The following is an 11,675-nucleotide window of genomic DNA, read 5'->3' as shown; positions in this document are numbered from 1 at the left end:
CTAAATCCAAATTGGGCTGTAGAGATAAGATTGTGCTTATCGGAAAAATTAGTCATTTGCATATGCATTAGTTTCTCCAACACTTTGGATAATACAGGTCATATGGAAATAGGTCTATAATATTTTATGCCGTTTACGTCACCTTTCTTAAGCAGCACCGAAACTCTTGCAATCTGCATCTCCCTGGGATGCAATCTGCATCTCCCCAGTAACTATCGCGTTACTGCGTGAATTTACCGATTTTTTTTCTCCTCTTCTCCTTTTATTCCCTTTACCCCTTTCTGCATGGGAGAATGCGGTTTACCCTCTATGGCGACGGATCCTTTTGCTTTCTTTCTTTTTTTCCGAACGAAGGGTGCGGTTGTCTCGCGCATTCTAGCAAATCATGGCCCCTAAACGTATCATTAGTCGTCACTTTATCAAGGGGCTTGCTTTTCGACGTTGAACAGCCATCGTTGTGGCAGGAGCGGTGCGGAGCTTTTGCAATATTTTTCGTGGCTGTTTCTGAGCGGCTGTGATCGTATACCTTTGCGAAATGGGCGCTTCGATGCATTCAATTGCTGTCGACGTGCATCTTTCGACCTGTGCCGTTTAATATGAGTCTCCCAGTGTGCGCGAAATGGCATTCCGTGTAGCGCAGAACATTTTCAAGAAATATTCACAAATGAATAGATTTCAATTTTAGGTTTAGCGATAGCGCTTCATCTTCCTATTTATATTTCTTTCCTGCGACCATTTTATCCTCTCACTTCCGTTGCTATCGCGCTTATGCTCGACATTCATCTTTATACATCAAAGAGCCTTTGTCATTTCGATAGAGGCTCCTCACGTATATGTATGACTGAACTCGATTTATTAGGAGTTTTCCGTGTATGAAACGTCTATGCTTGTATAGCGGTTTCTTTCTAATTAAGCTGCACCGTCGGCCACACTCGATCGACGCCGCACAGCGCATTGATTTCGACCACCTGTCGTTCTACAACGTGCACATCTCTCGACGTATACTTTTGTGACTCACGGCCATCGTACCGAGGTGTGGCCTTTCTTCGCGGCCAGGAACCAAACGCGACCAGGTGCTCAGTGGCTGCTGCGTCGGGCTGTATATTATTTTTTTTCTCTCTCTAATGGCTATTAGCCATGAGGTGGTAGACTGTGTGTTAGCAAACGCACGCGGCACTCATTTACTGCGCGCATAAGTAGCATAACTGTTTCCTGGCGCAGCCGTCGCCCAACCCGCTTCCGTTTTCGTTGCTGTCCAACGGTTTTGCTTTGGCCGGTTACCACGGCCTTTGCGTACTTCGTCCGCGAAGGCGTGTGCTGCGAGGATATCGCGTGCGGACCACTGCCGTTTTTGTTTAAAAGCAAGCAGTGTGTGCCTCCCTCCTGTGCGGGGTTTATATGGAGCCAGGCTCTCTATCCTTGAGCGTCATCATTCCTTCTTTGCGTTTCTCTGCTGCGCCCCTTTTAGGACCTTGTTAGGCACCGTGCGCGTACGCACGGTCTAGTGGCTGACCTAGCAACGAGTCTATCTCGCTCATTTATCGGGTCTGGTTTCCGGTTAACCAACGAGGCTGCTCATACGCCACCGTGGTTTTCTTTATTTGCTTCTTGCTTGCTTACGGGCCCCGTGCAGGCCGTTTTATGTCATTCGAGGCCCTCTTGCCTCGGTGTATTTGCGTATAGCGCTTTCGCGCGTGTTTTTGCTGCTGCGCTTACAATGTGATGCGGTAAGTTGTTGCGCTGATCGTTTCAAGTCGCGGACTGCACGAGGGCATTTTCCTGCGCCAAAGAAGGAAGTGCGCGCACTGAGAATGGCGGCGAACTTTGCCTCAACGACCTTGTTCGTTGCATTCGATGTGCGTATTGCAACGCGTCTAGGTGTCTTATGGTTGTAATTCGCCGCATTTGCTCAGCAGCAATTTTACTGTTTTAAGTGGATGAATGAAACTGTTTGTGTTCTAAATTAAATACGTGTTAACTATGCCGTATAAGTGACCCGGTTATGCACATCGACTTGTTGCTTGTAGAGATGAGCGGAGTTGAACGAGCAGGGAGAAAGCCAAACAAGACAAAAATAAGAGTTAATGCAACTGCAGCGTAGGCCGGCACTTGTGTCCGAGTGCCGCCGCGACTGCATGCGCTCGCGCGACCCAATTTCGTCGTCCTCTTAGCGCTTTGAAACACCTGTGGCAAGATTTACTGTCGGCCCTTTTGAGCGCCTTCCTCAGTGCAACGTTGGCTCTGTCTCGCGCAGAGAGCGCGCCCGGAGCCCGGAGCGTGCTGCGACAGCGGCTGCCCCGGCTGCCCTGGCCTGCAGAGCCACCAGGCGTGGCCGCTCTGCTTCAGCCGGCGGGTGGCGATCCAGCTGTGCGAACTCGACTCGTCAGTGCTTCGACCCGGTGACTTCTACTTGGCAGCCGCCGTTGGTCCCGAGGACCCAGCCCGAGTACCCGGCACGGCGAAATTGGTGCTCAAGTACCGCGACGACTTGGGTCACCTCTGTAGCAGAAGAATCGATGCGCACGATCTCGGGCGGCTCCTGGCCATGGACTGGACGGCCTCGGGACAGGAGACGGACGAGCAGCTGGTGACTCTGCTCAAGCACCTGCTCGTCTCTGTCGAGCGGGGGCTCGAGAGGATTGAGTGGGACTCTCTGCTGGCGGCCAACAAGACCTGGGCTTCTGGGCACCGCCTGGAAAACTGCCCCTGCAAGAACCACGCTTCGTTGCAGCAGCAGCAGCCCGACGACGCGAACGACAGTGAAGGCCCAACGGGCCACGCCGAACCTGCCAAGGACCAGGCGACGGGCGGCCTTTGCCCATGTTCCAAGAGCAGCAGCGGTTGTAGTGTCGACTCTGCCAGCCGCAGGACGAGCGCGTCCTCCGGAGTTGATCCCGGGCCATCGTCGAGCGACGATTCCTCGTCCAGGGAAGGCTCTTGGGCCGGAATGCTGCTTCCAGGTGAGTTAGGTAAACGAATTCCCTGCTTTACTCAGTGCATCGAGACTTCATCAAAACGCAATCGATGATATATCGGTCTCGTTTTGATGTGTGAACATTGTGAAATATGTGTTAGCGAGCTGCGGAGCACCCTTCTACAGGCGCACTGCGTCCGTGTATTCAGGTGCTTAATATAATTTCATTCTTTATTGAAATTTTTGTGGAGAAAGGGGGAGGGGGAGAGGTTAAGCAGAGGGGTTTCTTGAAGTATGCAACGATTAGTAACAGCGGGGGTTATTGGTGATAACGTCAACATGCAGTAAAATTTCAAGAGACACACTTACGCCTTTTTAGCCATAGGCTATTGTCTATCTTAAGAATGAGCACGAACAGAGTCGGGCTCATAAATTCCATATGTCGGAGTTTTCAGATTTCTATATGTGCTTATCATGCCGCGCGGTCTGGACCGCAGTTAGAAAATTTCATATTGCCCAGTCCTTGGACTGTGTGTTCTGTGTTGTGTGTTCTGTGTTAGTAATGTGGACTGTGCTTATCATTTAATTTCTTGTGATTCCCATCTACATGCTAGGCGATCAATCAGGCGAATCTCTGCGGGATTCCTTAAAGAGGTCCTCCTCTCTCTCTGACTCGTGAAGCTTCCTTACGCCATGCCGCCAGAGAGAGAAAGCACTTTATTTGCACCTGTCAGGGATTATGGGTGATCGGGGCGAGAAGCAGCTCACCCTTTCACCGTTTACCTCCCCCCTAGACGTCGGCAGGAATTGGTTGGCTTCCGCCATGCCGCCAGGTTGACTCAGTATAGCTATATGGCACTTTGCTGCTGACCAAGACGTCACGGGTTAGATTGCCGGTCGCGGCGGCGCATTCTGATGGAGGCGGAATCCGAAAAGGCTCGTGTACTTCTAGTTGGGTGCGCTATGCTGTCTCCCCATAGCCCATGCATGGCTTCTGGAAGTTATACCTTATAATTTAATTTTAATAATTGTCTATGCCGATATGGTAAGGCTCACGGAGATGCTGTTGGTTATGCTTCACTTCGCCGTTCTTCTTTTTATTATTTTTCCCCCAGCAGCTCTGAAGTTGACAGCAACTTCCTGAAGGTGCGCACGCTCGCTTTCCACGCACCATTAGGCTGAACGACGGCCAGTTTTATGGGTTTTGTTTTCCCTCTCGTTGTCCTTGGTCGTTTTTCGTGAGGCGGCGCACAAGAAGACAAAGAACCAGAGAGACAGACGTGCCTTCAAGTTTATTTCGGGTTGTATGACCTTATCTGGTAGCGTTCAGTGACGCTTTCTTAAAGAAACAATATCAGCGGTAACCTTATTCGAGAGACGAACGACATATCGAAACACTCCTATAACAATCTCCTCCTTGGTCGACATATAGTGGCACGTGAACGCCGAGTTACGTCAGTCTCTTTTTCGGCGATAACTAGTGCTTATGAAGGTCAACCGTTTTTGCACGGGCGCACGTATAATCCCCGTGGCTACGGCCCGTTCTGATAAACGTCGGCTCTTTATGACCGCTCTGATTCTGCATGGGCGCCATCAAAAGGGCAAAACAGCGCACTGCACTGCAGAGACATCGCTCGTTGAACTGCTCGATTTTTACTGTCAAAGCGGGCCGCTTTGATCTTTTTTACGAGTTTATCAGAAACGCAATCTAGATCTCGTGCGCGCTTTCTCGAGCGCAGGCCCTGTCCTCGATGTTAGCGCGCACAGCAGGTGAATTTTGGCCGGTTCTCGCGCAGGACAGACGTTCCGTTGTGGTGCTGTGTTGGCACGATTATGGCTGGCCTCCTATAGCTGAAAAGGGCGGCGGAAAGTTGGTGGGAGGAGAAATCTACAAGTTAGGCTGGCATAATGTAACCATTTATTTCGCTCGCTTCTATTGCTTTCTTATCATCCGTTGACTGCTCGCAACCGTCTGACCCTGGTGATAGCGTAAGCGGAGCACCGTCCGCACCACTGACGAAAAGTAAAATAACTGGAATAGAATTGTTACGTTGTCTCGCCGCCTTAGTTCCTCATGGAAGGGAAAAGGCCATAACACAGGCGTATAACGTCGTTCCAGTTACATTTTCTTCCATATTGCTATTGTGGCAAGCGCGCAAATCGTGCGCCTGATGTTTTTGTGCATTCAGCTGAGGGGCCACCTAGATTGTTCGCAAAATGTCTACTGTGCCCTACCCTGTTTGCATATATAATTCATCGCATTTGCCCCCACTGTATACATATTTAAACCACGGAGAACGCTGCTGCGAACGATATTCAGGTCACGGAGCGGTGCACTCACACTTCTTAGATATTGAATCGAGGTGCGGAAATCAGCCCTGAATGTGACTCTTCGTTGTTGGAGGCACGTTTCCTTTTATGAGGTCAGGAGTTTAAAAAAAAGTGGTGTATAGTGGGCCCTGCACCTAACTGCTTTGTCTCATTACTTTTGCCCTGCTTTCTTTTTTTGTGGCACATGAAACCTGCCACAAGCTGTCGGTGATGTTTACAGGAAAAGGAAAGCCCTTAAAGCGCCGTCATTGTCTGCTTTTTCGCGGCACAGCTAGATGGCGCCCGCTAAGAATTTATGACGGCTGTTGTGATTGCAGCCTGTGACGAGGAAAAATAAAGGGAAGCTACTTAAGCGTACAAATTCTGAGCAAAATATTACCCGGAGCTTGGCGCCGCGGGCAGCATAGCAGTCGCGTTTGCGGTCCCTTTTGCTCCTCCGTTCTCTTGCTTTCTCTCTTTTGACGCGTGTTTCTCGTTGACTCTGCACGGTGTCGTATAAATATTCAAGCATCGCGCTGCAAGCACCCGCGAACTGTTGAACACTGGCCCCAGGCAGGCGAGACATTATTGCGGCTTCTGGCTTTCTTCCACCGCGTGCAGCCGGCTTTTATTTCGTACCTGGGAAACCGGCACCGCTTTGCCAACAGCGGGTGGATGACCGCTCAGTTGGACGGCCTTCGTGGCACATACTTGCGAGATGCTTTCCCGACTCGAGACGCGTGGAACTCGCTCATTCCATCGTATGCAGGTGCACACGATTCTCGCCAATTTCAGGCAACGCAAATCGTGAATGGAGAATCAGACGCTGCCGCCTCGGCCTGGTGAGCCGTTTGTCGGCTATCCTTCCACTATAATAATAAGACGCGCGCAGTTCTCTGAACGAAGAGAGAGCAGCGAAGAGTCAGCCTGCAGACGCCGCCTGCGCTTATTTGTCCACGCTTCTGCAGACGTAAAGCAGTTATGAAAAATGAAGAGCAGGTGAAATGCATGCCCGCACCTTAAGCGCTAAAGGGACCACTGGCAAACGCTTTTGCCCGAGTACCGGAATGTCACATATTTGGCTTCATCTCCGAGGGTTGCCACGCCCGCCAGTAGACCTCGCTCACTCCGACTGTGGGCAGGCACAATTTGCTTCATCAGGAAGTGCGGAAACTCTAAAAAATGTCATTAAACATGGGACAAATAGTTTTCAATTTAAATGCAAATCGTTTCTCTTGTTTTTACCCACTTCCGTGGCTCAGTGTATGCGAGGTCTTGCTCGCCAGGTTCCAATGGAGGTGGAATGTGTAGACGCTTGTGTACTGAGGGTCAGATGCACGTTTAAAGGCCCTATTTAGTGATCAAAATTGATACCCATCCCTCCACTACTGTGCTTATAATGTCCCAGCGTTCTGGAAAGGTAAAATACCGTCATTTATTGGCGTTGTCCAAGTCGCACATCCAGAGACGGCTCTCTCGGAGTCAAAGAAGCCAGTCGCGGAGGCCGTTCTTTTCTGTACTGCAAGTGGCAGAAGTGATTGGCAGGAGTCGGAAACACGTCAAGGTCGCCGTGGTTTAGATATCATCTAATGTATTTCGGGGGAGTCATATTCGTGCAGCATAACTCGCCCGTATAGTTCCGCACGTATAGCTCAAGCAAGACTTCGAAGCTGTGTAAACACATGCAAAGAAATCTCAACGCTCGACTACTTGTGGCACTCTACTTAGCGTGCGTAGACCAGCGAAATTTGATGGAATGCAATACTGAGCGATTTTCTTTTTACAACGAAAGCATACCTCCAGGTCCACCTGAATTCGCGTGGCCTGGGCAGAAAATGAACCGCGCTGATTTTAATATAAGGAATGCGTGTGAACAACTGCAAGGCACGGGTATATTTCAAAATTTATAATTTCACTTCGCCGTTGTGTAAAATGTTTAATCGCCTGCCCAGTTGAATACGGCATCGCATTGAATACAACATCGGCACAGCGCTGCCGTTTGTGTATCCGTGGGCCTTCTTGTGTCCATGTCTTAGAAAGCGCAACCCTCACCAACAATATCGCAGTTAATCGCGTTCACGTTGCTCTGCTCAAATGTCTTTTCAGCTCAGCTGAAAAACCGAAACTCGAATTTTCCAAGCGATTTCGTGTTGCTTGCAATTACTGTGTACAACTGCTAGCTTCCGCTGAAACACACTTATAAGTAACGACTGGCTGGAAGGACTTGTAGTAATTCTCCATGCATGCATACACCCACACGCCTATATAATCGTGAAGTGTGCTCGGGATGACACTTTATAGCTACGAGCAGTAAACAGCGCTAAACAACAGGACAAGGAGAGGGGCACAGACAACAGCGCTGACTAACAACCAAGTGTCCTTATTCTTTCAGTCAGGATATATATACTCCGCCGCTATCTCAAAGCACAGAATCAACAGAATTAAGCATGCGCAGGGGCGAAAATTGCAATTAATGCGATAGGAAGGCAATCTCCTTCGCGCTGTTTAGCGCTGTTTACAGCTCGTAATCATGAACCAACCAGCCCAAATGCGTACTCTTCCACACTTTACTTATTGCAAGAATGTTTTAGTGTTTTGAGAAGCCTAAAAAGGTGATAAAATAAAGCAAAACGAAAAATCTTCTACCATAGCTAGGGCTCTCCGGCGTCGCATTGGTCCTATATAGCGCCACACTATAGTACAGCACTGCATTGCATGCCTTCGCCCCGAAGCTCCGGGCCTCAGTTATTTTGCTTGGTTGCGTAGAAACCATCTAAGCGTGACGCCGAGCAACATCATCAATCATGAAATAGAATTACGTGCTTACATAACAGTATGCATTACAGTATCAGTATGCAGTATACCCTCAATCTCTGAGCAGCACAATTCCTAGGAATAACCGCAGCATTTTGATCCGACAGATGAACGCGAGGTATGTAACATCTTCAAGTCGTTGAAAAATAGCAAATCACGCGATATTGATGGCATACAAATGATTCCAGTTAAATATGGGCTGAATGTTATTGCCCCCCTACTGACTTAAATATATAATCTGGTGTGATCAACAGGTTGCTTTCCCAAATTAATGCAAATCTCCAGAGTAATTGCATTTTTCAAGAGTGGCGATAAAAACGATATGTCCAACTATCGACCGATCTCTATTCTGCCGATTTTTGCTAAGGGCCTAAAAAAAGTAATTCCTAAAAGACTCATGAACTTTTGCAATAAGCTTAACCTCATTAATCCGTCACAACATGGTTTCCGCCCAAACAGGTCCACTGAAACAGCCTTACTAATGCAAAAAGAGATAATCCTCGAGGCACTTGAAAACAGGGAGATGTGCATAGGTGTTTTTGCGGATTTCTCCAAGGCTTTTGATCGCCTAAACCATCAAATACTACTCAACGCGCTAGAAAGATATGGAATCCGTGGCACTGCAGCTTGTCTACTAAAGTCCTACCTACAGCATCGATATCAATGTTTAACAATAGATCAGCATGTTTCAACCCTTCAACCTATAACCACTGGAGTTCCACAAGGAAGTATTTTAGGACCGCTACTGTTTATTGTATACATAAACGACATAACAGATATCAGCAACGTTCCAAAATATCTTCTGTATGCAGACGATACGAGTCTCTTGTTTAGGAGCAATAACATTCCATTGCTCATTTCAAACATAAACAGTGTACTAGAAAAGTTGAAATCATGGAGTGCAGCAAATTCCTTTATAATAAATAGTAAGAAAACAAAAGCGCTACTTTTTCATTACCATCAGAGCGTCGTTACATCAGACGTTAGGCTAAAAATAGACAACTCTATTGTAGAGGTGGTAGACGCAGTAAAAACACTACGAATTTTCTTTAACAAGAACATGAGCTGGGACCCTCACATTAGCTCCACTTTAACCAATTTATCAAAGTGCGTCGGAATGCTTGCGAAATTTTGCTCCTATTTACCTGTATCGATTAAATTAATACTATACAACACATTATTCATGTCATATGTTAACTACTGTTTCCTTGTCTGGGGCACTACTACTCAAACTAACCTGCACAAGATACACATGCTGCAAAAGAAAGCAGTACGTTACATAGCAAATGTTGACTACCTCGCACACACCGAAGAATTGTTTAAGCGATTCAATATCATACGCCTTCATAAGCTGTACGAATTTTTCTTAGCCGTAAGATAAAAAAAATCCATTTTTCACAATGACAACATCTTGATAGCATTGCCATCCCTCGAATCAAACTCAACGCCATACTCGTTTCGAAAACACGAACGTTGGACCATTACCTTTTGCCGTACAGAACATGGTCGACAGATGATGCGTCATGCAGTTCCAAGGTTACTAAATAAATTCATCTTTGAACGTTTTTCTCTTGAAACATCTAGTACACAAACTCTTAAGAAATCATTTTTTGTAAGCCGCTATATTCCCTTTGCGTTAAAGTATGACACGAATGACATTTACACCTATGCATTGTGTATTAATGAGCATGTACCAAGAGTTTATATCGATTGTTCTGAATTTCTTGTATTATATTCTGTTATGTAGTGTGTGTGGATTTTGTACTTTTTTTAAACCTTTTGACCTTGTTGTACGCCATGTAGGGGGGCTCGGGCTCCCTCAAGCGAAAAGCTTTCGCTTTTTGCCTGAGCCTACCCACATCATAATGGTGCAAATAAAACTGACTTGACTTGACTTGATATGCATTTGCTATGAGCGAAATGCGTGCAAGATAGTGCAAGCAGTGGATTCAAAATGTCTCCACCGATACATGTGGTGAAACCTGCACGCGTGTATTTCCAGTTACCGCTGAGGAAGGTTCCTTTTTTTTTCATTTGTTTGTTTGTTTGTTTGTTTATTTGTTTGTTTGTTTGTTTGTTTGTTTGTTTGTTTGTTTGTTTGTTTGTTTGTGATAGCTTGTCCAAATCAGGTGACCTGTTTCTCGTAGCCAACCGGACACTTAATCTGGTTAACCTCTCTGCCTTTCACCTCTTGTTTTCCTTCCTTCCTTCCTTCCTTCCTTCCTTCCTTCCTGTTTCTCGTCTCTCTTTTATTCGGCCTTTGTGGGCTGTCGTTGTGCCTACAGATTAAGTGTACATAGAGTTACGTGGATCACTCTGTTTAATTTCTTCAAGAGCAGTTGCTGACACCGTTTCGGAGAGAGATGCAGCGGCCGTCTTTAGCCTATCTGGCTTTACATATGCGCTGGCATGTTCGGGCAGTAAAAGATTATTCGCCGTTCGATACGGACACAAGTAACCGCAGTGTTCCTGTTGAGCACTCTGAATATGCGCGCTCCCTTTGTGCGCAGATTGTAATTGCTCTTCCCGTGCAGGTGACACTATACGCAGACTGCGACTTAAGCTCGTGTGCATTCGGGATTGGACATTGTTGTCACAAGACGCCGCAAGCTTCCTGTCGTGCTACTCCTCATTGAGCTTCAGACAGTGGCATAAGCTGTATAAGTAACAGAGATATAGAAAGTATAAAAGAGAAAAACCGACAGGGTCCACACCGCTATCTTCCTGTGTCTTAACGTTATGCCTAAATTTTTTCGTTCCATCGCACTTTTGCGCGCTCCTTAACTTGTTCTCGAGCGTCTTTGTCAACCACCAAGCGGTAGAATGCAATGGTTATACATTTTTCGTTCCAACAGCAGTGGTAAGCTCCCAGTCAGGATTTGGTAATGCCTGCCATATGCACTGCAACCAATTTTTTATTCTTGTGTAAATCTCCTCCTCATGATCAGGGTCCCCTGTGAGTAATTGACCTATATAAACGTGCTCCTGCACAGACTCTAGAGGCTGACTGGCGACCACGAATTCTTGTTCTCTTGCCAGGCCATTGAACATTACATTTGTCCTCTGCATATTAATCTTCAACACTACACTTACATTTTCTCGGTTAAGGACCCCAACCATTTGTTCCAATTCATCCCCAGTGTTTCTGAACAGGACACTATCATCTGCAAACTAAAGGTTGTTGCGATATTGGGTGTGGATCCTTGCTCCTATAAGCCTTTCCTCTCTAATACGAAGGTAGATGAAGCGTAGTAAACAAAGCCACAAGAACGCCTGTGGCCACAAGCACGAATACCAGACAAATTCATGCACTTCCCATCATTCTCACGAGGACTGAACGATCACAGCGCCAGAATTCCCTCTAGTAATTACTGTAGAATATAGTTTAAATAACTAACAGATGTTCACTTCGCTTACCACTTCAGCGCTGGTGGCCTTGAACATTTCCGGCTGCGCTCCATGGTTCTATTGGTAACTATATTGCTAAATGCGACGTTGTCGAAGTTTGAAAGAATGCTTTCTTGCATGAGGTTTAGAGATGTCAAAAACGCAAACATGTCACACCATTCTGCCGAAACCTGAGAAATAAACGACCAGAAAAGCATCACAGCAGTGTGCACACTCAATTTTACCGCGC

At 46.9% G+C, this 11,675-nt stretch overlaps 1 protein-coding gene across 4 annotated transcripts in view; it reads left to right on the top strand.

Annotated features, from left to right (window-relative positions):
* Window positions 1–11,675, top strand: part of LOC126543158 (puratrophin-1-like) — a 379,196-nt gene that overhangs the window by 170,109 nt on the left and 197,412 nt on the right. For 3 of the 4 annotated variants that reach the window (XM_072286218.1, XM_072286212.1, XM_072286219.1), the window contains exon 3: window positions 2,255–2,969. In XM_072286218.1, the coding sequence (XP_072142319.1) occupies window positions 2,255–2,969 (715 nt within the window). The remainder of the gene's footprint in view (window positions 1–2,254; window positions 2,970–11,675) is intronic. The other variant, XM_072286216.1, reaches the window with a different exon arrangement.

This window comes from Dermacentor andersoni, chromosome 1 (genome assembly GCF_023375885.2).
Source record: "Dermacentor andersoni chromosome 1, qqDerAnde1_hic_scaffold, whole genome shotgun sequence".
NCBI classification, from domain to species: domain Eukaryota; kingdom Metazoa; phylum Arthropoda; class Arachnida; order Ixodida; family Ixodidae; genus Dermacentor; species Dermacentor andersoni.
Note: the sequence above shows the minus strand (reverse complement) of the source record. Positions and strands in the feature narration are given on the sequence as shown.